This window comes from Hyperolius riggenbachi, chromosome 2 (assembly GCF_040937935.1).
Source record: "Hyperolius riggenbachi isolate aHypRig1 chromosome 2, aHypRig1.pri, whole genome shotgun sequence".
In the NCBI taxonomy this organism is placed as follows: Eukaryota; Metazoa; Chordata; class Amphibia; order Anura; family Hyperoliidae; genus Hyperolius; species Hyperolius riggenbachi.
The window spans coordinates 322,904,741-322,930,297 of record NC_090647.1 but is presented as its reverse complement, the minus strand read 5'-3'; the positions used below and the strand labels follow the sequence as shown (position 1 = coordinate 322,930,297).

At 45.0% G+C, this 25,557-nt stretch overlaps 1 protein-coding gene across 2 annotated transcripts; it reads left to right on the top strand.

Moving 5' to 3' along the window:
- Positions 1-7,627: 7,627 nt before the first annotated feature.
- Positions 7,628-17,610, top strand: GPN2 (GPN-loop GTPase 2). 2 transcript variants are annotated; one of them, XM_068265480.1, is made up of 5 exons: positions 7,628-8,123; positions 10,816-10,972; positions 13,221-13,381; positions 14,288-14,439; positions 16,128-16,197. In XM_068265480.1, the coding sequence occupies exons 1-5, from the start codon at positions 7,701-7,703 to the stop codon at positions 16,180-16,182; spliced, it is 948 nt and encodes a 315-aa protein (XP_068121581.1). In that variant the 5' UTR covers positions 7,628-7,700; the 3' UTR covers positions 16,183-16,197. The 2 variants fall into 2 exon arrangements, with proteins under 2 accessions (XP_068121581.1, XP_068121583.1); XM_068265482.1 differs by lacking the exon at positions 16,128-16,197 and adding an exon at positions 17,336-17,610 and having other exon boundaries at positions 7,630-8,123; positions 14,288-14,415.
- The last annotated feature ends 7,947 nt before the right edge of the window (positions 17,611-25,557 follow it).

Genomic DNA, 25,557 nt, shown 5'->3' with positions numbered 1-25,557 from the left:
GTTTGCCCGCATTGCGTTTCTTTTTCAGGTGAAATGTTTGACCGCATTGCGTTTTTTTTTCCAGGTGTAATGTTTGCCCGCATTGCGTTTCTTTTCCAGGTGAAATGTTTGCCTGCATTGCGTTTCTTTTTCAGGTCAAATGTTTGCCCGCATTGCGTTTCTTTTCAGGTGAAATGTTTGCCCGCATCGCGTTTCTTTTCCAGGTGTAATGTTTGCCCGCATTGCGTTTCTTTTCCAGGTGAAATGTTTGCCCGCATTGCGTTTCTTTTCCAGGTGAAATGTTTGCCCGCATTGCGTTTCTTTTCAGGTGAAATGTTTGCCCGCATTGCGTTTTTTTTTCCAGGTGTAATGTTTGCCCGCATTGCGTTTCTTTTCCAGGTGAAATGTTTGCCCGCATTGCGTTTCTTTTCTGGTGAAATGTTTGCCCGCATTGCGGGGTTTTTTTCCAGGTGAAATGTTTGCCCGCATTGCGTTTCTTTTCTGGTGAAATGTTTGCCCGCATTGCGTTTCTTTTCTGGTGAAATGTTTGCCCGCATTGCGTTTCTTTTCTGGTGAAATGTTTGCCCGCATTGCGTTTCTTTTCTGGTGAAATGTTTGCCCGCATTGCGTTAATTTTCTGGTGAAATGTTTGCCCGCATTGCGTTTCTTTTCTGGTGAAATGTTTGCCCGCATTGCGTTTTTTTCTGGTGAAATGTTTGCCCGCATTGCGTTTTTTTTTCCAGGTGAAATGTTTGCCCGCATTGCGTTTCTTTTCTGGTGAAATGTTTGCCCGCATTGCGTTTCTTTTCTGGTGAAATGTTTGCCCGCAATGCGTTTCTTTTCTGGTGAAATGTTTGCCCGCATTGCGTTAATTTTCTGGTGAAATGTTTGCCCGCATCGCGTTAATTTTCTGGTGAAATGTTTGCCCGCATTGCATTTATTTTGTACTGACGTTTGCCCGCATTGCGTTTATTTTGTACTGACATGTTGCCCGCATTGCATTTATTTTGTGCTGACATGTTGCCCATTGCGTTTATTTTCTGGTGTCCGGGGTAACTGTTACTGCATTTATTATTTAATGGTCATAGGTGGCTATTGTCAAGAACCGGCCCGCGGCACGCCTGCGTATACGGTTCCCGACTGCGGGTTTGACCAGATTAAGCGGGGAACAGCCTTATTTAAGCTACAAACAAGGCTGGAACCCCTCAAACACTTCCCACTGCCACCACTAGCGTTGCTAGACACGTTCACTCAGCTATCGAGTGCTCAATACGCAATCTGCGTTTTCGTATTTGGGTCAGCTTTGCGCTTAGGCCAAATACGGGAACGCCACGCACCCACACACACACACAGTTGCAATCTTACACTGTCGTGAAGCAAAGACCCACTAACAGTCGTTCCGAACGATACTGTTAGCCACTCTGCTGTCGCTACTCGCACTGGCGTTGTTCGTACGTTGGGTCAGCTGCGCGCTTAGGCCAACGTATGACAAACGCCCCCACACACAATGCAATCACAATTTCATACGGTAGTGTTGCTTAAGCGTACAATTAGGCATGAACTTATACACGGTTACACTTCAGTCTCTTCTAGGCTATGAGTGTTAGTTTAGTACGGCAGAAGTCAAACTTATTAAATAATAATTTAATATTCTAGAAAAACATAGAACAATGCAGAACTTAATATATACAAAAAGATTACAAAAAGACAAAGTAAAAAAGTTACACAATTAAGAGTTACAAAGATAACACACACGGATATTTGCGTAAAAAAAAACGGGGGAAAAAAGAACGTTACCAGCTTAGGTTAGAACGTTGTTTGACGGGAGGACGCCGTTTCGACCAGGAGTCGCGATCCTCCCTAGCTATTCGCTACCTCCGAGAGAAGACACCGGTGGCTGTCCTGGGCCACCTTAAATAGTCCGAAGTGTCCCCTGGGGCATTTAATGTCCAGCCCCCAGGAACTAATGCAGTTTCCCCGTTTGTGACATCACCGAACGCTTGTCATAATCCTTCTTGTGATATGCACTTCAAAGGGGGTTCCTGTTTTAGCTTCTTGAAGTTTGGCAGGACACAATGTCACCCATTGAACTCTGCAGACATCAAAAAGCTTCCTCCACATTATTTCCTTGGTTAAAGTGTATTTTAGCACATCCATGAAAAGATCGAATTTTGGTTACAGGTAGCAGTTTGCCTGTAATCCTGTTTACACTTACAGATTTCAAAGCAATTCCACTTCCGTTTTTAAAGTCTGTAGAAATTTCCAACCCCTTCAGGTGTCCGCTTCCCATCCCCAACACTCTGGCAGGCTTGCTTTGTATGATGGGACAATGGCTGATTCCAGTTCAAAAGCCATGCCGACCAGCCTATTCTTCCTCAATTGGCCGCTAATTAGCAGCACACACAGTTTCCCCGGCTGGACAATGAGGGCAGAGGTAATGTACATTTACATGCAGACTTACATTATCCTTCAGATTACTCTGGCCAGGTGGCCAATTACTACCAAGCACAATACACATCTGAGGTTTTACCCAGTAGACAGAAAAAAGACAGAAATATGTTCTGTTATTATCCTTAACTCATAAGCACCCCAGTATATTCCTGACACGCCCCCTCTTCCAAATGGCGCCGGCAGATGATTCTAACGAATCGTCCTGCCAAAGCCGACACTGACGGCCGGGCCTGGGGGGGTAATTCCTTAGCTCCAAGCTACAGGACTGGAAAGCTAGGTCAGGTTGCTGCAATGTGTCATTGCCCCTGACAACCTGACGTAACCAACCAGGGGAATGAGGGTCAGTGACAACCGTGAATTCGCGACCATAGAGACAGTGCTGCAGCTGGGGGAGGGTTCCAACCGTCGCTACACACACTTTCTCTATAGTGGCAGGAGCTATCTCTCGGTCCCTTTGGGGATCGATTATCTGCTGGTCTGCCTCTTCCCCTTCGGACAGCTCCGAGGGAATAACTTCCCAGAACCCTCTCAGCCCGCCCCTCCCAGCTGGTGACCTGCTGGCTAGCCCCCTGAGCTCTTCCAGGCTGCTGTCAAATTGAACAGCCCCAGAGAGCTCAGTGCTGCCTGTCACACATTCTAGGAAGGCTGCAGACGGAGAGGCTCCTGGGCCCTCAGGGCCAGGTTCCGAATTAGATGTGGCTGACCCAGCAGCATTTGCCACTTCGGTGGACAGTCCCTGTGCTGTAGACTCGCTAGCGCTGCGGGTTACCACGGCAGCTGAGGGAGCGCCCACATTACAAACATCGTAAATCACATCGCCTTTGGTCTTGAAACCATCTGAAGGGGGAGGATCTGGCCTGGTGCCATCTGCCCCTTCAGTGGACAGTCCACCTGCTGCAGCCCAGCGAGCGCCGCTGGTTACTCCTGCAGCTGACGGAGTGTCCACATGACACACAGCATTATGTAGCACAACACAGGTGACATCAGCATAATCAGCCCTACGTATATGGTCATTTGGGCCCTCACATAAAACATCAACATTATCTGCAACATTATACACAGTGGTACTCAGCACTTCACCAGTAGCATCAACAGTTCCTGCATCGATCGCATCGATAGTCCGGGCGTCATAAATGACATTATCAATTTCTGCATTCTTTGTATCAACATGTCCCACTCCAGGCCTAGGCACTGGAGACTCACTAGGGCTGGCTCCTAGCATACAGTCCGTAGCCCCTGGGGCCTCGCCAGCACTCCCCACTTGCACAGCATTATCCAACAGTGCCTTGCAAGAGTCCTGAACTTCTGCTGGGGATGCAGGCCCCACAGGGTTTGGGGTAGGCTCATACCGGGCCACTAACCGTCCCAGGTCAGTACCCAGCAAAACGTTGGTGGGGATTTTGTCAGTTACCCCAACTTCTTTCAGTCCGCTGCCGGCCCCCCAATCCAGGTGGACCAAGGCGGTGGGTATTGCTGGGGTGACACCCCCAATTCCTCTGACAGCAATCATTTTCCCAGGTATGTACTGCTCCGGGTTCACAAGCTGGGGATGTATGAGAGTCACTTCTGCTCCAGTGTCTCTCAGCCCAGTGGCAACTGTACCCCCAACCGTGACAAGCTGCAGATTCTCTGCATAGCCAGTGGCATTCCTGGTAGCACACAAAGCCGTTGGGACTTCACTGGGGTTTGAGGCCTCACTGGATTTTGGGGCCTCCCTCTTCCTCTCTGGGCAAGTCATGCTGATATGACCCACCCTGTCACATACAAAGCATTTCCGAGTGTCAGTGGTTGGTTGCCTGAATCCAGGAGACAGCGGTGCTTGCCTCCTCTGGGTGCTGGGTGAAACAGGTTTAGCCATCTGTTCTCCTCTCCAGCTGGGCGTAGTAGTCCTCCGGGACTCAGGTGCTCTATGGGCGGTGTAGGCATCGGCCATTTCCGCAGCCTCATCCACTGTCTTTGGTTCTCGATCCAGCACAAACAGCCGGACCTCAACAGGACAGGTGTGTAGGAACTGGTCTTTTATCATCAGCTCCTGCAGGGCATCCAAGGCTTTAACTGACAGTCCTTTTAGCCACTGCTGGAAGGCAGTGCGCAGGTTGCAGGCATGATCCAGGTAGCTGTCATTAGGACCTCGCTGCACTGTCCTGAAACGTTTTCGATACACCTCTGGCGTGAGGTGGTATCGTGCAATGATGGCTTTCTTAATTGCCTCAAAGTCTGTTTCTTCCTCCTGGGGGAGACTCACAAACGCCTCCAGGGCCTTGCCTCTCAGCCCTGGTGTGAGGTATCTTGCCCACTGCTCACGGGGCACCCCATACTGCCGACAAGTCCTTTCAAACCCCTGTAGGAAAGTGTCTATGTCAGAGTCCTTGTCCATAGCGGGGAACTTATCCAGGGGGATTCTGTGGACTCGCTCACCTTCGCGTTCTGCGGGTCCAGCAGACCGGTTCTGCTGCTGAAGTTTAGCCAGCTCCAGCTGGTGTCTCCGTTCAGCACTTTCCCTCTCGGCCTGGTGTTGCCGTTCAGCTCTTCCTTCCTCTGCCTGTCGGTGCAGTAGGATCAGCTTTAGGCGCAGTTCAGGATCAGCCGAGTTCAGTAGCTGTAGATCTGCTTCCAGAGATGGCATCTAACTGCTTGGTGGATCGTCCAGGACATCGTCTCCACTTGCATTCTGTGGCGTGAGCGATTCCTCCTCTGGCGTGTCGTGAGCTGCATCCGCTGACGTTAAAGCACGGGCTTGCTCTGCCTCATCATGCTCCTCGAGGGCACGAACCAACTGCTCCTTAGTCTGGCCGCTCACCGTCTCGATGCCTTTGTGCTCACACAGGTTGAGTAGTATCTCTTTGTTTTGCCTTGCATAGCTGGATGCTTTCTGAGCCATCGTGTTGCAAAAAATAAAAAGAAAAAAAAAGGGGGGAAGGGAAAGCAAATACCAAGTGTGTATCTTTGAACAAAAAAAAACGTATATAGATTCTGCACTGAGTAGACTTCTGTAGGCTAGTTGCTTCTAGCAAGCTTCCAGCCTTTAGTACTCAGAATAGCGAGCTAAACTGCGTACTAATGTACTAAATGATCCCACCACTGCCAGCCAATTATGTCAAGAACCGGCCCGCGGCACGCCTGCGTATACGGTTCCCGACTGCGGGTTTGACCAGATTAAGCGGGGAACAGCCTTATTTAAGCTACAAACAAGGCTGGAACCCCTCAAACACTTCCCACTGCCACCACTAGCGTTGCTAGACACGTTCACTCAGCTATCGAGTGCTCAATACGCAATCTGCGTTTTCGTATTTGGGTCAGCTTTGCGCTTAGGCCAAATACGGGAACGCCACGCACCCACACACACACACAGTTGCAATCTTATACTGTCGTGAAGCAAAGACCCACTAACAGTCGTTCCGAACGATACTGTTAGCCACTCTGCTGTCGCTACTCGCACTGGCGTTGTTCGTACGTTGGGTCAGCTGCGCGCTTAGGCCAACGTATGACAAACGCCCCCACACACAATGCAATCACAATTTCATACGGTAGTGTTGCTCAAGCGTACAATTAGGCATGAACTTATACACGGTTACACTTCAGTCTCTTCTAGGCTATGAGTGTTAGTTTAGTACGGCAGAAGTCAAACTTATTAAATAATAATTTAATATTCTAGAAAAACATAGAACAATGCAGAACTTAATATATACAAAAAGATTACAAAAAGACAAAGTAAAAAAGTTACACAATTAAGAGTTACAAAGATAACACACACGGATATTTGCGTAAAAATAAACGGGGGAAAAAAGAACGTTACCAGCTTAGGTTAGAACGTTGTTTGACGGGAGGACGCCGTTTCAACCAGGAGTCGCGATCCTCCCTAGCTATTCGCTACCTCCGAGAGAAGACACCGGTGGCTGTCCTGGGCCACCTTAAATAGTCCGAAGTGTCCCCTGGGGCATTTAATGTCCAGCCCCCAGGAACTAATGCAGTTTCCCCGTTTGTGACATCACCGAACGCTTGTCATAATCCTTCTTGTGATATGCACTTCAAAGGGGGTTCCTGTTTTAGCTTCTTGAAGTTTGGCAGGACACAATGTCACCCATTGAACTCTGCAGACATCAAAAAGCTTCCTCCACATTATTTCCTTGGTTAAAGTGTATTTTAGCACATCCATGAAAAGATCGAATTTTGGTTACAGGTAGCAGTTTGCCTGTAATCCTGTTTACACTTACAGATTTCAAAGCAATTCCACTTCCGTTTTTAAAGTCTGTAGAAATTTCCAACCCCTTCAGGTGTCCGCTTCCCATCCCCAACACTCTGGCAGGTTTGCTTTGTATGATGGGACAATGGCTGATTCCAGTTCAAAAGCCATGCCGACCAGCCTATTCTTCCTCAATTGGCCGCTAATTAGCAGTACACACAGTTTCCCCGGCTGGACAATGAGGGCAGAGGTAATGTACATTTACATGCAGACTTACATTATCCTTCAGATTACTCTGGCCAGGTGGCCAATTACTACCAAGCACAATACACATCTGAGGTTTTACCCAGTAGACAGAAAAAAGACAGAAATATGTTCTGTTATTATCCTTAACTCATAAGCACCCCAGTATATTCCTGACAGCTATGTTTGCTGCTTTGTGGTTACGGTATACTATTAGCATCACACAGTTTCTGCACACCCATGATGCAAAGTCTTGTTTGTCCACATCATGGCGTAAACACTGCTTTCTTATGCCTCGCTGTTACATCATTACGTTAGCTCCGCCCATACAATGGCATGGCCACACCCATTTTTCGCCACGCTGCGCGCGCCGCAGCCCCCTCCCCAGTCTTCGTCGCTGCGCGCTCCTCAGTCCTCCCCACTTTTCGCCGCGGCGCGCTACCCCCCCTCCCCGTTCCAGGTTGGACCCACAAAAATCTGGTCACTCTAGTTTACTGATATTTTAAAGGAAGAAATGGCATCCTTGCTTGAGTGCTTTTGGTCACAGAATTTCATATACAGTCCCATCACCGTAGTTTCTGGTATGCTACGTTGATGAGTATGCTGAAATGTTGGAAAACCTGCACTTCAGCTTTTGGCTTCCAACGTTCATTAGTACTAAGTTTACTTCAGTATGTTATGATCTTGCTACAGCTCCCTACGCTGTACTCCTTCCCCAGGGTCTCTCTCGGACGGCCACAGGGATAAGCAGCACCGCCTGTCCTGTGACGTCATTAGTGCGCGCCTACTGGCGGAGTTAGAATTTGGCTGCGCTGTCTCTGTAGAGTTGTGGAGCAGCAGGAATATGGCAGCGGCGAGTGGTGGGGAGAAGCGTCCGTTGTTGGGGTTTGGACAGGCAGTGATTGGTCCCCCCGGCTCCGGGAAGAGCACTTATGTACGCGCCATGCATGCCCTCCTGACTAGCATGGGCCGCTCGGCTTCCATCATTAACCTGGATCCAGCCGGGGAGGATGAGCCGGGTGCTGCAGTGACTTTGCGGGAGCTGCTCGGTCTGTCTGAAGTGATGAGTGAGTTGCGCTTGGGGCCCAACGGAGCTCTTCTCTACTGCATGGAGTACCTGCAAGGCAACATGGACTGGCTGCTGGAGCGGCTGCTCAGTGTGCGAGGCACCTACTTTTTGTTTGACTGCCCTGGACAAGTGGAGCTGTATACCCACCACCCAGCTCTGCCAGCTATACTGAGGCAGCTGGAGGCGTGGGGACTGCGGGTGAGATGAATGATCCATTCCTTACTACGCCCTTTTTACTACTCTTTACTACTCATTATTATGATTGAGTACTGTATTTATATAGCGCTGACATCTGCTGTGTATAGTCGTCAGATGTAACAGCCCATGTTAATTAATAGGCTTGTTTACATCCAATGTGGTTCCTGCATATGTGTTAAAAGAACCTTGCTGCCTGCAGCATAATGTTGCACATCACATGCAATTCCTATTGCTGACAGCAGCTGTCAATGATGCGTGTCAAAATATGCATTGCAAAAAAAGATTTCTCAGCGGAAGACTGTGGACATAGGTTAATTTCTCCCATAGGCTAGGTACCCACTTAAGGCTGGTTTCCACTAGCCAGATTGCGTCTCGCAGGATGCAAGCACACATCCAGATTGCTTAGCTGGTCCATGCACGGATAGGGATTTGGGTGTGTGCTGTAGAAATCTGCAGTATGCTGTCCAGAATTGCATCACAGTGTGATTCAGAAGGCAAACAATTGAAAATATAGGCAGCGTTTCCCTGCCTTATTCGCCTGTGGGAAAACTGTCGATTTGAGCCTTTCAGCCCTAGTGGAGCCGGGGCTTTTGTCCAGACTTCATATGGATAGGGGAATGGACAATGTAGTGTCTGCTCCGATGGACTCTTGTCGTCCATTTAGTGCCTAGAGCTGGATTCAACATTAGTCTATATGGGAAATGCATCTGCTCTCCGGGGACAATCTTTGACAGCACAACAGTTACTCAGATACAGAACTATAGTGTATGGGGCCACAAGCTTAGGCAACATTCAGACCCAAGCAGGTCTATTCAAAATATTTGCATTGGTGCTAGAGTCAGGGATGCTCAATGAGAGGCAAGTCATTCTGAGTTGAAGGATGCAAATATGCAAATCTGTTCAGCCAAAGAAGTAATACATTGTTCCATTTTCAATTTGCATAATCCTGTATCGCCTCTGAATTATTTACATCTCATTGACCATTACTTAGCAATACAATTGTGCAGTGATGGAAGTTGTTGGCAGTGGAATGGTGGGTTCGGCACAACCCTGAATCTAACAGAGTTTGTAAGTTCTCTCTGTAGGTAGAAATCCCAGAGAGCTTTATCAGTTATCCATTAAAAGGGATTGCTTTTACAAAACTTTGTTAATTTGTATGGCTAACACAGTACAGAAACTTTTTTTGCTACGAAGTTCTCTCTGGGTTTGCATGGATTTCTTTTTGCATCACAAAACATACAGATTTTTCAATTGTTTCCCTTCCTAAATTGGCCTTAGTTTACAACAGGGAAATAAGACAGAATGTGTCTGGGATAATGCCTTGTACACATGATGCAACTTATTTCTGACATGTTCGATATGCTCCCAATCCATAGCGGGATCGATCTAGTGTAGTAATGATCTGAAAATCATTCCTTTTTATTGATTGGGTGCAATTTGAACATGTGCAAACAATGGCCTTGATTCACTATACTGCGCTGCTCCAGCTGAGCGGGTTAAAAAACGTGCACCAACTATGCACGCTACATGAGGTCATGTTGTGTAGCGTGGCTTCCTTAGTTGGCGTGCACTGCTTATATAGCAATGATTGATTAGATTGTGAGCTCCTTTGAGGGACAGTTAGTGACAAGATATATATATATATATATATATATATATATATATATATATATATATATATATATATATATATATATATATATATATATATATATATATATATATATATATACACTGTACAGCGCTGCGTAATATGTCGGCGCTATATAAATACTAAATAATAATGTGCTCCTTTAAATACTGGGTGCTGCCATGAAGTATTGTGACTCAGATACTTCACTAGCGCTGCCGTTACTATGTTAATTAGCATAGTAGCGAACAAGCTAGTGAAGTATTGCGGTCATGATACTTCACAGCAGCAACCAGCATTTAAATGAGCACGCCTTGCAATGTAAGCAGCTTGCATAACTAAGGAAGGTATGCTATGCAGCACAGCCACACATAGCATGCGCACGTTGTTTCTTAACTTGTGCTACTGTAGCAGTGTATTATAGTGAATCAGAGCCAATGTAATTTCCTGTTAGATATACAGTTGATCTGATGGGAAATTCCATTGTGTATACCAGGTAATAGATTGTGTGCTCCTCTGAGAAACCGGTTGTGATGCTATAGCGGATTTTGTAAAGACCTGTTTAGCAGGGCTATGGAGTTGGAGAGGCTGAGCAATTTTGGGTACCTGGAGTCGGTGGTTTCATAAACTGAGGAGTCGGATGATTATTGTACCAAATTCTTAGCTCTGGTAAGTATTAGACTAAGGAGTCTGAGCCATTTTGGGTACCTGGAGTTGGAGTCGGTGGTTTTAAAAACTGAGGAGTAGGAGTTGGATGATTTTTGTACTGACTCCACAGCCCTGCTGTTTAGTCTGGTGTTTATGAACACACCATTTTTTTTCTCTGTAGCACATTCCACCCTGCAACTATATATTGTTCAGAGAAATATCTATACGCTTTGAGTCCTATCGGAAAACATTGCTTTACAAATGTTGTTACCAAAGATTAGAATTGTGAAGGTTGTTAAATATCCAATTATCTTTCTATCAACTACATATTGAGGTATGAAGGCATTTTCTGTTAATACTGAATTATATTATTTGACTTTGAAAAAGTAATAACTGTTTTATTTGTGATTCTAGCTGTGTGCAGTTCACCTTGTGGATTCTCATTACTGTACAGACCCAGCCAAGTTCATCTCTGTTCTCTGTACATCTCTTGGCACCATGCTTCATGTGGAGCTACCACACATCAATGTCCTCTCTAAGATGGATCTGATTGAACAGTATGGCCGTCTGGGTGAGTCTGGGAAATGTCTTGGGAAGTTAGGTGAGAGGTAATGTATCAGCTGTAGTTAAAGGATGGCTGATTTCATACAACAGGAGATGCTAATGACCTACATCTCCTTGATTCCAAGGCTGAAGGTGTGAGGCTTGTGTGGCAGACATATCTGCATTTTGGCCTTTTGGGGGGGGGGGGGGGGGGATTCTCAAAGTGAACCTCAGACAAAAAATAAAAAAATGCCTACCTCAGAAGAGGGAATGCATACCCCTGAGGCTTCCAGTGTCCCCCTTGCCCCCAGTGTTGCTGTGCATGGACCCTCTGAGCATATCCCACAAGAGCTTGTTGAATATGTTCCTGTGGCCACGCCCCACCCTGTACAATCTTGGTCGTTCCGCATCTGCTCAAGTGTGGCCTCGCCTGCACAGTAAGCTGAAGCCACTCATCCATGAGCAGCACCATCCTATTGCACAGGTGCGGCAGTAGTAGGGCCATACTGGTTCACAAAGAAGAGCACAGCCGCGAACTGTCTGGTGGTCCGGGGGCAGCGTCAGTGGTCTTGAGGAGGATGTGGAAAGCCTCTGGAGGATTCAGACGCTTCCCTCTTCTTAGGTAAACATCCAACTGTTTAATATAAAACCGCCTCAGGTTTACTTTAAAGTGAAATTCTGCTTATCTTAGAATTCGCTATAAACAAAAATCAGTAGTGCAGAAATAATATTGTTATTAAAATTACATTTCAATTTACAGCCCAATAAACATTTGTGAAAATTACTAAGAACAACATGCCAATTTTTTTTTTTTATTTACCTTAACCACTTGCCGACCAGGGGTGAATTGCCTGATCTGTGCTGCGTGGACTCTCCAGCCCGCAGCACAGATCAGTATTATGCCAGGGCGATCAGACTTCCCCCTCGCCCCCCCCTTTTTTTCCCCACTAGGGGGATGTCCTGCCGGGGGGGTCTGATCGCCGCCGGCCATCTGCGTTTTGCGGGGGGGGGGGCTCCTCAAAGCCCCCCTCCGCAGCCATTTCCGCCCTCCGCCTCCTTACCTCCCTCCCTCTCTCCGTAATGCACAGGACAGAGTTCCGTCCAGCGCATTGAAGGATAGGCTTCCTCCTATCAGATGCCGGCGATCCCTGGCCAATCAGAGGCCGGGGATCGCCGATCTGCCCTACAGCGCTGCTGCGCAGCAGCGCCGTATGATGTAAACAGCGGGGATTTCTTCCCCACGTGTTTACATTTTGCCGGCGAGCCGCGATCGGCAGCTCTCCGGCTGTTCACGGAGACACCCTCCGTGAACTGACATGGAAAGGCCGTTTCCATGGTAACCCGCAGACGACCAGTTTACGCCGATCGGCGTTAGCTGGTCGTCAAGAGGTTAAAGGAATACTGTAGGGGGTCGGGGGAAAATGAGTTGAACTTACCAGGGGCTTCTAATGGTCCCTCGGAGACATCCTGTGCCCGCACAGCCACTCATCGATGCTCTGGACCCCGCCTCTGGTTCACTTCTGGAATTTCAGACTTTAAAGTCTGAAAACCACTGCGCTTGCGTTGCCGTGTCCTCGCTCCCACTGATGTCACCAGGAGCGTATAGCACAAGCCCAGTATGGTCTGTGCCTGCGCACTACGCTCCTGATGACATCAGCGGGAGAGAGGACACGGCAACGCAGGCGCAGTGGTTTTCAGACTTTAAAGTCTGAGATTCCAGAAGTGAACCGGAGGCGGGGCTGGAGCATCGGTAAGTGGCTGCGCGGGCACAGGATGTCTGCGGGGGAACATTAGAAGCCCTGGGTAAGTTCAACTCACTTTCCCCCAACCCCCCTACAGTATCCCTTTTTAACATCTGTGCTCTTTCTCAGTATAGCCAGTGGAGGTATTTCCTCCTTTAGCATGGCATGAGTACCCATAAGCACAAAGCAGGAGGCCTTATTTTCCACACCTGCACTAATTGAGTGACGAAGCAGCATGGCTATTCGCCACAGGGTTGACTGTCTGCTATATGTTCACACATCTTGACATTTACTATTGTGTAGTACAGTACTATTGTGCTGTACATTGCTACAATGTACAGCGCAATAGTAAAATAATAATAATAATTTACTGTTGTGTGACTTTAGGTGGAGTTCTTTTAAAAAGTTTTGCAGCAACTCAAATTGTTTAGTAATTTGAACGTAATACGCTTCTGAATTATTAATTATTTCTGCTGATACTAAAATTTGCAGCAATCATGTGGGAACGCTAACAGCAGCTATCTTCTTTTGTAGCTTTCAACATTGATTTCTACACAGAGGTTATGGACCTTTCCTATTTGGCAGAACATTTAACCTCAGACCCTTTTTTCCGGCGCCACAGGCGGCTTCATGAGAAACTGGCCGAGGTCATTCAAGATTATGGACTAGTGTCATTCATGCCACTGAGCATCAAGGTTAGAGATGTTTCATGGAAAAAGTATTGAAAGATGATTTCCTGTCTGTTATGGAGCTCCCACTTTCCCCATGGCAAATTCTGAAAATGGCATTACCTGGATCTGATACTTTCTGATCTTAAAGGGAACCTGAAGCGCGAGGTATATGGAGGCTGCAATATGCATTTCCTTTTAAAAAATACCAGTTGCCTGGTAGTCCTGCTGATCATTCTAGATCTGCCTTCTTGTTCAGGACCTATGGCTAAAAGTATTACAGGCAGAGGATCAGTAGGACTGCAGGCATCCGGTATTGTTCAATATGTCAGCCTCCATACCCTTCTCACTGCAATTCCCCTTTAAATCATTAATTTCTGCCTGTATGAGATAGCATTGTTTAGGGCTCGTTCACACCTAATCGCTTGATTGAATTGATAGTTCATATCAGCGCATTTCGTCTGCTTTCTGCTCAGCAAAGTGCTGCCTGTACCATTTTTACGGCAAATTAGCTACAATGGAAGGTATAGGAAAAAAGCAAAACGCTCACAAAATCTCTTTATGCAGCAGTTGCGTTTGCGCTTTTAAGAATGAATACATTGTATTTATTTTTTTCCAGGTGAAAGAGTTCACTTCCCGACTTGCTCCAAAAAGTCAAAAAACAAATCACTTTGAAAAGCTCTTTAAAAAAACATAGCACATTTCGATTTTAGATGTGAACAAACACCCCCCGCCCCCTCCCCTGAACTGAGGTAGCCTTGTTCCATTATAGTTCTATGCAGGCATTGAACAAAAGAAACTGATTTACACTGCCTATGTGAGGCTATACAAGAGATGGGTATAGCTGCATTTTCACAGGGGAGGGGCTGATGAACATGTTTGTTTTTATTCTGATCTATTAACATTGAATATTATGTTTTTTTGTTTTCTCAGGATGAAAGAAGTTTAAGAAATCTCTTGGCAGCTGTGGATAAAGCTTGTGGTTTCTGCTTTGGGGAGGATAACCAGTCATTTGGATCCCTTATGTCTGTTGCTGTTGGTGCGGACTTCCATTTTGCATCGTATCCTAATCCTATGTTTTTCAGGTTTTGTTACATGCATTTATATAGCACCACAGTGTTACTCAAATATTTTACGTGAAAGTTATATGAATAAATAAGGTGGCAGAATTTCCAGGTAGCACATGGTGACCCAGAACCATGAGGAAAGTATAGAGGTATAAAAGAGACCAACAAGCCCTCTTAATAAACAGCAACACTGAGTGTAATTTGCTTTCATAAAACAGAAGGTATTTGCGATAGTTCAGTGGCACAGTTGCTCACTTAAAGCTGAATGTTTTAAAGGCGCATACACACGCCGTACTTTTGCAAACGACGGGTCCATCACACCCTCCCGCGGGGCAGACGTTCTGCCGACAGTTGCACGTGAGTACAAGCTGTCGGCAGACTGATGGGACTGGTTTTGACTGATCAGCAAGAAGGATAATTACATTAAGATTAAATAAGGGTTATAAAGATAAAACAGTTGTTGTACTAAGTATATATAGATGGGACTGTAGGTAAACAAAGCAGTGCTGCTACTGTGGGGCTGTGTAGGTAAGATAATACAGTTACACAGAACATAAACTTTATATTTTTGTTACTATATTATGTTTTGATGCTCCGTTTATCAAGTGTCCTTTAAGTGGTAAGCTGACCTATGAAATTACGTGTAGCACCCGATGTGCTAATGTGCAGATGAGGGGAGAAGTAAAACGTTTGTATTGTTCTATGCTGTGGCTTTTATGCATGTTTTTCTACTCTAAAGCCTCATCTACACACGTAGATGAGGCTCCGATGTGTGTTATCAATCGAGCCGCAGATTGCTACTGCCGATTCCCTGCTCGTTCCCCGCGAGGGGACAATGGCAGGGAATCGAGCAGAAGATAAGCGGCGCGGGGATGAGCGGGTATCGAATCGGGCGACGCGGAAGAGGCGATCCCGGATCGCTGCGTGTAGATTTAGCTTTAGTGTTAGATACAAGGGAGCGCTGCAATGGTGCGTTAACTCGTTAATATAGACACGCATAAAAAATTGCACTTACAGTGTATGTGCAAGTAATGCACATGTAAGAGGCCACCAGCGAGTCCCTTCCACCTCCTGAGCCTGTTCAGTGCTAACAGGGTCCGTTCGTGATGTTTGCAGGTGAAGTGAGGGACAACCGCCGGCTCGGACTCCTCACGGCAAGCCGTCTGACGCCACAATGCGGTTTGGCATTTAGCCACGCCTTCTTCAGGTCTGAATCCACTCCTTCTTTGGGTCTGAAGAGTACGAGCCGGCGGTTGCCAGCCCCCCCCACCCACCCACCCCCCACTTGACCTGAAAACATTACGCACGGACCCCATTAGCACTGGCCAGGCTCAGGAGGCGGAAGGGACTCGCTGGTGGCCTCTTACATGTGCATTAATTGCACATACATTGTAAGTGTAATTTTTTATGAATTTCTATCTGTATTAAAGAATTAACACACCATTGGAGCGCCCCCTTGTGTCTTACACTATCAGATCACTGGCACCATCCAGCAGAGGGAGCAAAGCTGTGGGTGCGCTACTAAAGCTAAATTGCCATAAATAGTAACCGCTAGCCTCGGGTTAACTACTTTGTGCTTTCTGCTCTTAGTGCAATGGATGAAGTTTGATAGACCTGAAATGGGGCAATCTTGTGATGGTTGCAGTTTTTAAAATTGCATTTATATTCAGATGTATTGGCCAGTTTTTTTTTTTTTTCTTCCTTAGGGCTGAATATGTGCACCAGAAGATGCATTGGGTGACTAAACCTGGAGCTGTATAGGTGGGCCAGTGAGGGGAGGGGCCTACCAATGATCCTCTCTGGATTGGTAGGTCCCTGGCTGAATAAACCTGGAGCAGTTTGGGAAATAGGTACGTATAGGGCTTTTTTTTTTTTTTTATTTAACCACTTAAGCCCTCAATCGTTTTCACTTTATGCATCCGAGCAATGTTCACCTCCCATTCATTAGCCTATACCTTTATCACTACTTATCACAATGAACTGATCTATATCTTGTTTTTTCCGCCACCAATTAGGCTTTCTTTAGGGGGGTACATTCTGCTAAGAGCTACCTTACTGTAAATGCATTTTAACCGTAAGAATAAGAAAACTGAAATGCATTTCTTAGTTTTCGGCCATTATAGTTTTAAAATAATGTCTCCATAATTAAAACCTACGTACTGTATTTGCCCATTTGTCAGTTATTTCACCGTTTAAATTATGTCCCTATCACAATGTATGGCGACAATATTTTATTTGGAAATAATTGCATTTTTTCCGTTTTGCATCCATCACTATTTACAAGCTTATAAAAAAAATAGAAATATTTCATTTTTACATAGATATTTAAAATTTAGACCCTTATGTAAATTTTTTTTATTGTAATGTTTTTGTTTTTTTTATTAAACATTTTATGTGGGTATTTTTGGGAGGGTGGGATGTAAATAGTGTTTGATTTGGGGAAATTTGTGTATTTTTTTTTTACTTTTAGATGTAGTTATACTTTTTGGCCACAAGATGGCAATTGAGTTTGTTTACATGACCTCACTCTAAGCATACAATGTACGCTTAGAGGGACATAGGAGTCAGAAAAAGCGAAGCTTCCGAGAGAAGTTGTCGCTTTTTCTGTGGGGGGGGGAGAGGAGAGCACCATAGCCCGATTCATTGATTCCTGGGCTAACGAATGTGCGGCCGGGAGTGTTGTCCTTGACGTTTTATTCATTGAGGACAAAGTGGTTAAGGATCCTCTTATCTGTCAGCTATCAGTTCATTGTGCATGAATAAATGTTGCAAATGGGGTAAAAATGATACTGTACAACTGCATTAACCAGTCCTTTATTCAGGACTATTACTGACAGTTGATGTACTGACTAATGATTTTACACTTTATATTGAGTTGTCTTTGAAATACTATCCTTAACCCATTCTGCACCAGAACTCTGGCATTGCAGGAGAAATATGTGCAAGAAGAGGCTCGGAAGGTTGAAGAAGAGGTATTAGACTTGTGACACTCTATTCTGGAAGATATTGTACTACCTGACAGGGAATCTTGCTTTCAGCATCAAAGTGTAGCGTGTCGCCATTAATGAGAAATGCCACTTTTCATCAGATGACTAGAACTGTTATACATTCAGTAAGGCGGTCGCAGACCGCTAATCTTGTGATGTTACATTAAAATGTATTGGAGAAATATAAATATTTATAACTTCATTCCAGTGGTTGGATATAAATTATTTTTTTTATAAATAAAAAAGTGCATTTTGTTCCATTGTAATTGGTGAGTAATATAACTATCACTGCCTGCATAAAGGGAAAAATCATACGTGTGATGTGCAATTATTTTGGATTAAAATAATAAATATCTGGACAGGGCTGTGAAGTCGGAGTTGAGGCAGTTTTGGGCACTCGGAGTTGTTTTCATAAACTGAGGAGTCTGATTGTTGTACAAAATCCATAGCCCTGTTAAGTGTTAGCGTAAGGAGTCTGAGTCATTTTGGGTACCTGGAGTCGTGGTTTCATAAATGTCAGAGTCGGAAGATTTTTGTACCGACTCCACAGCCCTGTATCTGGAACTCAGGCAATTGGAAGCCTTCAATAACTGGCATGCCTGAGTGGGATAACTGGGTGTGGGGAGCAGGAAATACCAATTGTCCAGGTGTAGTCTGCGCATCCTACACCTCCCAGCAGCTTTCTGGCGCTCATGCATGGCCCTCATGCATGGCGCCCGGTGTGTCAAGTAACCCGATGCGTATCTGGGGAGCAGCACACTGAGGACGGCGGAAAAGTGCTGGAAGCTGCAGGATGCATAGAAGACTGCACCTGGACAATCGGTGAACATTACCTGCTGCTTCAGGGGGTAAAGGTAGTGCTTATAACACTGGTTCAAGCAACCAGTAAGCACATATCTGGGGTGTTAATTTCTTTGTAACAGTTTAAAGCAACTCTACATTTTTGCTGCAGTTGAATCTATCAGACTTCACATACCTAGATAACACTGTTTTACTAGTAGAGTACAATCTCCCCTTACTAGGCCATGACTGCAGAATCTGATCTGTTTCATAGTGGCTGCCATCTTGCCATGTGAAATGACCTTACCTGCAAAGCTGCTGTTCTCAAGAACTTGCTACAGACAATAAAGGGTTACCTCTGCTTCTCCCTTGCCAGCAATTTTAATGTAGTGCAGCACCCAAGAATTGCTGCTTAAACTTAACACTGATAGTAATTCCAAGGCAATAGAGCTCTAGCTGTGCGAACAAAAGCCATGTGGATTCATAGTTCTGACCTTTTGTTTGTAACACAAGTATAGTTACACTTTAAAGTAACACACACAAGAAAGTGAACGCAGTCTTTTTGAAACCATAGATTAGCTTAGTTAAACTGCACTCCATGTCAAAAGTGGGTATGAGACGCTAACAATTCAGACTTACATACAAATTGTATGCAGCTTGGAACTACTCGACCAATTAATCTTCCTGCTGATTTTTTCATTGGTCCAGTTTCACACTGCATACAAGTTGTTCATGCAAACCAAAGCCATTAGCATCTCGTAGTACAACAACATTATAGATGGTACAATAAACAGAGTCCAAAGAAAAGAAGATCTTTACACTTAACTACAAACACTTTATTTACTGTACCTTAGTGGACCTAAACTCAGAACTTCCTCTCTGCTCTAAAAGATATGCTACAGCAAAATAATCTCTAAAGAAAAACATTTGTTACAGCTGACTGGGCGTGTTGCTGTAAACATGGTATGTGTATTTACACCCCTGGTGCTGAAGTAAAGTACACAGGGGCGTAGATACGAGATACAGCAGTGCTGAACAGGTTAAACACGTGACAAACTAGCATAGTATTTTCCTTACATTGCCCACCAGAATTTGCATTGCAGTCTTTCTTCCCATCTCCATTGAAACAGTACATGTTGCTTGTGACTAGAGCTATCATACTTTTAATCACCTCCCTCCACCACCCCTTCTGGGATTTTTCTGGACTATTTGTTCCATCTTTGACATATTTGCGCAGGCCTGGATTTACCTCACAGGATAGGTGCAGAGGTTCTGGCACCTTAAACTTTGCCCTCCATGACCCTACAAACCCCCTCCAAACTGCACTGCAAGTGTGCTGGCTGCCCCAGCTATCACTTCTCCCTTACTTTTTTCCTTCCCTGTCATAGGTAGCTACAGTTGCCCCTTAGTATTAGGTTGCCAGAAGTACCCTCAGTATTAAGTAGCTAGAGGTGCCCCTGGCTGAAGGGAGATCTCGTCCATGGAATTCCAAGAGCATGGTGAGTAATCTCATTCACACGCTCATCAGGACTCTGCATAGGGAAGGGGACACGGAGTGAGCCGCCTTTCCACCATCAAGCACCTGTAGGCACGTACCTACAGTGTCTTATGGTAAATCTGGCCTTACTATGTACCTTTACAGATTGGGGGGGTTGGAGGCATTTAAAAGACTCACCGGGACTCCAGCGATGTCTTGCAGTGTTCCCGTACTACCCTGCAGACTCCTAGCAGCTTTTCAGGGTGGTGCATGAGGGCTGGTCGAGGACGACAGCAGGCTTATGTGACCAATTTCAAAGTACTCTGAGCACAGCAACAGCTGATTGGGGGATACATTAATTTGGAAGAGAGTACGAGCATTGTGCACTACTGTCAATTGTGGAGAACTCTGTCACCCTGGATAAGTCAGTGCTGTGGCCAAATACATTAACTTGGAGGGGAGAACAGGCACTGTACACCAACAGCATCACCTGCCACCCAGGGAAACAGACCAGCAGCTTTATCTGCCTCCCAGTACCCAGAAACACAGGCCAGCAACATCAAAAGCTACCCAGAAACATAGGCCAGCAGCATCACCTCACTCAGTACCCAGAAACCAGGGCAACAGCATAATCTGCCTCCCAGTACCCAGAAACACAGGCCAGCAGCATAATGTGCCTCCCAGTACCCACACAGGCCAGCAGCATAATGTGCCTCCCAGTACCCACACAGGCCAGCAGCATAATCTGCCTCCCAGTACCCACACAGGCCAGCAGCATAATTTGCCTCCCAGTACCCACACAGGCCAGCAGCATAATTTGCCTCCCAGTACCCACACAGGCCAGCAGCATAATTTGCCTCCCAGTACCCAGAAACGTAGACCAGCAGCATCAAAAGCCACCCCGTACCCAGAAACACAGACCAGCAGCATCATCTTCCTCCCACTACCCAGAAACACAGGTCAGCAGCATGATCTGCCACTCAGTACCCAAAAATGCAGACCAGCAGCATAATCTGCCTCCCAGACACACAGACCAGCAGTATAATCTTCCACCCAGAAACATAGGCCAGTAGCATAACCTCACTCAGTACCCAGAAACCAAGGCAACAGCATAATCTGCCACCCAGTACCCATAAACACAGACCAGCAGCATCACCTGCCCCCCAGTACCCAGAAACACAGACCAGCAGCATAATCTGCCTCCCAATACCCAGAAACACAGGCCAGCAGCATAATCTGCCTCCCAGTACCCAGAAACACAGGCCAGCAGCATCATATTCCTCCCAGTACCCAGAAACACAGGCCAGCAGCATAATCTGCCCCTCAGTACCCAGAACAGACCAGCAGCATAATCTGCCTCCCAGACCAGCAGTATAATCTTTCACCCAGAAACATAAGCCAGCAGCATCACCTCACCCAGAAACCAGGGCAACAGCATAATCTGCCACCCAGAAACACAGGCCAATAGCATAATCTGCCTCCTAGTACCCAGAAACACAGAGGCGCCAGTAGGATAAAACAAGATAAAAGGTTTAAAACGGTTTAGGTGGCGGTGGTGGACCGTCCACACACAAACAGACAAAAAAAAAAATCGCTGTTGATTGTAGAAAAAAAATTCACAATTTATTCACATACTCCTACATAAAAGTGCAACGCGTTTCACGGGCAAACATCCCGCTTCATCAGGCAATAAACGAACGGAGTATCTCACTGCAAAATGACAGAGATGTAAAGCATGTCAGGGAGCTGTATACAGACGTAGAAACTGTCAAAGAAAAACATCTCTTTTCTTGTTGGTGCAAAGTATGTCAACTATTATAATAGTATCTGTGGGGTAGTGGAAAGAATGAGGGGGGGAAAATACTATATGTGGGGGAATGTGAGCAGGGAGGGCAGGGTGGTGGGTTGTGACCAGGGGATGGAAAGTACTGGCAGGGATAGGTAAATATAGCTGAATTGAGAACAAGCTATTGGGGATGTGTGTCCTGTGATATAATGAACTATGTGGAATGGGGATGGTGTAGCTTACAAGGCAATTTTCAACAACAAAACTAGCAAAGGTAAATACCCAGAGTGTCTGAAAAGGAGCTGTCTATGATTGAGGAAAAAGACAAAACTGACAAAAAAGACAGGCATGAAAACAATGATGATGATCAAACTTACCAGCTCTGAGTATATTGATAGCTTGGCACCTCTGTGCTATAGTAACTGTGTGTGGGGTTTAAATAGGGAGGCTAATTGTCTAATGAGTTGATTTGGATCAGGAGCGAGGGAGGGAGGGAGGGAGGGAGGGAGGGGCGTGTGTGATGGACTGAGGCTGTCACTAGCCGGGGTATATTATCGCCCCCTGGTGGAGCAGAAGTAAAATTCATTATGCACAAGTTATTATGTAGAATGTATACATATACAATTTAAAAAACAAAATAAAAACAAATTGCATACCTAAATACATACATATGTACATACATGTACCTTATTGCACAAATAGGCAAAAATATTTCGTATAAAAATATAGAAATCCATTATGTGCATGTATAGAAATAGAACAAGGCCTAAATTACAGTGCATGCCATTCCCAATCGCAGCAGTTGTCGACTGCTGGAATGGTCCCAATTGACCATGATAAAACTGGAAAGTAAGATTAAATCTCTCCTTATAGATATCCAGTACCATATAAATTATAACATTGTAATAAATATTAAAAAAAAAAAAAAAAAAAAAAAAAAAAATTATATAAAAACTAAACATTAAGAGAGAGCGGACAATTAAAAAGAGAAAAGGAATTGCTGCTATTCTGGTGAGTTAGTAAATTTTTTCAAGTACTTCATTTAGACCCCCTGGAGATAGGGTCTTAAGTATTTGAATCCAGAACATCTCCCGTTTCTTGAGAGAGTCAAAGGAGTCGAAGCGGTTGTGTGAAATAGATTCGATAAACGTGATACGGAAAAGTGTGGGGTCGCTGTTGTGGTGGGTGAAAAAGTGACGCGAAACGCTGTGCAGGGGATATTTGTTTATTATGTTTCTTTTGTGTTGTCCTGTTCTGCTTCTTGCTTGTTGGGTGGTTCTGCCCACATACTGCAGCCTGCATGGGCATGAGATGACATAGATGAGGTATTTGGTTTCACATGTGATGGTTTCTTTGATATGGTATTCTATTTTGGTGACCTGCGAACTGAAGGACTGAGTGTTTACGACAAATTGGCAGGCTAAGCATTTTTTGTGTTTACAAGGGAAGCTGCCTGGTGTGTTAGTGCTAGAAGTGTTTTTTAGGGCTACAGGTAACTGGCGTAGTCTGCTTGGGGCCAGTATACTGCTGAGATTGGGGGCGCGTCTGTATGTAATAGTGGGTCTGGGTGGGATGATGGATTGTAGATGGGGGTCTTGGAGGAGGATTTCCCATCTGTTGGTGAGGATATTACGGATCGACTGATGTTGGGCACTATAAGAGGATCTACCGTAACTGCACGGACATACAACAATACAATACCCAGTCCAAAATTCTCACTAAAAAATTCACCGATCGTAAATATCCCAAGAAATTACTATATGATGCACACCACAAAGCAACTATGAATAACCCACTACAACCCAAAGCCAACACACAGTTCACAGACATGCCCAGATTCATCACCAGGTTTAGTGCCCAACATCAGTCGATCCGTAATATCCTCACCAACAGATGGGAAATCCTCCTCCAAGACCCCCATCTACAATCCATCATCCCACCCAGACCCACTATTACATACAGACGCGCCCCCAATCTCAGCAGTATACTGGCCCCAAGCAGACTACGCCAGTTACCTGTAGCCCTAAAAAACACTTCTAGCACTAACACACCAGGCAGCTTCCCTTGTAAACACAAAAAATGCTTAGCCTGCCAATTTGTCGTAAACACTCAGTCCTTCAGTTCGCAGGTCACCAAAATAGAATACCATATCAAAGAAACCATCACATGTGAAACCAAATACCTCATCTATGTCATCTCATGCCCATGCAGGCTGCAGTATGTGGGCAGAACCACCCAACAAGCAAGAAGCAGAACAGGACAACACAAAAGAAACATAATAAACAAATATCCCCTGCACAGCGTTTCGCGTCACTTTTTCACCCACCACAACAGCGACCCCACACTTTTCCGTATCACGTTTATCGAATCTATTTCACACAACCGCTTCGACTCCTTTGACTCTCTCAAGAAACGGGAGATGTTCTGGATTCAAATACTTAAGACCCTATCTCCAGGGGGTCTAAATGAAGTACTTGAAAAAATTTACTAACTCACCAGAATAGCAGCAATTCCTTTTCTCTTTTTAATTGTCCGCTCTCTCTTAATGTTTAGTTTTTATATAATTTTTTTTTTTTTTTTTTTTTTTTTTTTTTTAATATTTATTACAATGTTATAATTTATATGGTACTGGATATCTATAAGGAGAGATTTAATCTTACTTTCCAGTTTTATCATGGTCAATTGGGACCATTCCAGCAGTCGACAACTGCTGCGATTGGGAATGGCATGCACTGTAATTTAGGCCTTGTTCTATTTCTATACATGCACATAATGGATTTCTATATTTTTATACGAAATATTTTTGCCTATTTGTGCAATAAGGTACATGTATGTACATATGTATGTATTTAGGTATGCAATTTGTTTTTATTTTGTTTTTTAAATTGTATATGTATACATTCTACATAATAACTTGTGCATAATGAATTTTACTTCTGCACCACCAGGGGGCGATAATATACCCCGGCTAGTGACAGCCTCAGTCCATCACACACGCCCCTCCCTCCCTCCCTCCCTCGCTCCTGATCCAAATCAACTCATTAGACAATTAGCCTCCCTATTTAAACCCCACACACAGTTACTATAGCACAGAGGTGCCAAGCTATCAATATACTCAGAGCTGGTAAGTTTGATCATCATCATTGTTTTCATGCCTGTCTTTTTTGTCAGTTTTGTCTTTTTCCTCAATCATAGACAGCTCCTTTTCAGACACTCTGGGTATTTACCTTTGCTAGTTTTGTTGTTGAAAATTGCCTTGTAAGCTACACCATCCCCATTCCACATAGTTCATTATATCACAGGACACACATCCCCAATAGCTTGTTCTCAATTCAGCTATATTTACCTATCCCTGCCAGTACTTTCCATCCCCTGGTCACAACCCACCACCCTGCCCTCCCTGCTCACATTCCCCCACATATAGTATTTTCCCCCCCTCATTCTTTCCACTACCCCACAGATACTATTATAATAGTTGACATACTTTGCACCAACAAGAAAAGAGATGTTTTTCTTTGACAGTTTCTACGTCTGTATACAGCTCCCTGACATGCTTTACATCTCTGTCATTTTGCAGTGAGATACTCCGTTCGTTTATTGCCTGATGAAGCGGGATGTTTGCCCGTGAAACGCGTTGCACTTTTATGTAGGAGTATGTGAATAAATTGTGAATTTTTTTTCTACAATCAACAGCGATTTTTTGTCTGTTTGTGTGTGGACGGTCCACCACCGCCACCTAAACCGTTTTAAACCTTTTATCTTGTTTTATCCTACTGGCGCCTCTGTATCCTTGCATATTAAGTTGTCCACCCTTGGTGGAAGGGTGATATACCCTCTTTTCCTATCTACAGAGAGCGACATCTTAGTCCTGAGTGGGGTCAGGCTTAATCTCCCCACCTGCGTATACAGTGGTTGCCTTAGAGCAACCCAGGTTTGTAAGTATAATACTTACTTTTAACATTTTTCTCTATTTATACAACATACTACACTATATTGGGCTCTCGGTCTCCCTTTTCTTACCCAGAAACACAGGCCAGCAGCATAATCTGCCTCCCAGTACCCAGAAACACAGGCCAGCAGCATACTCTGCCACCCAGTACCCAGAA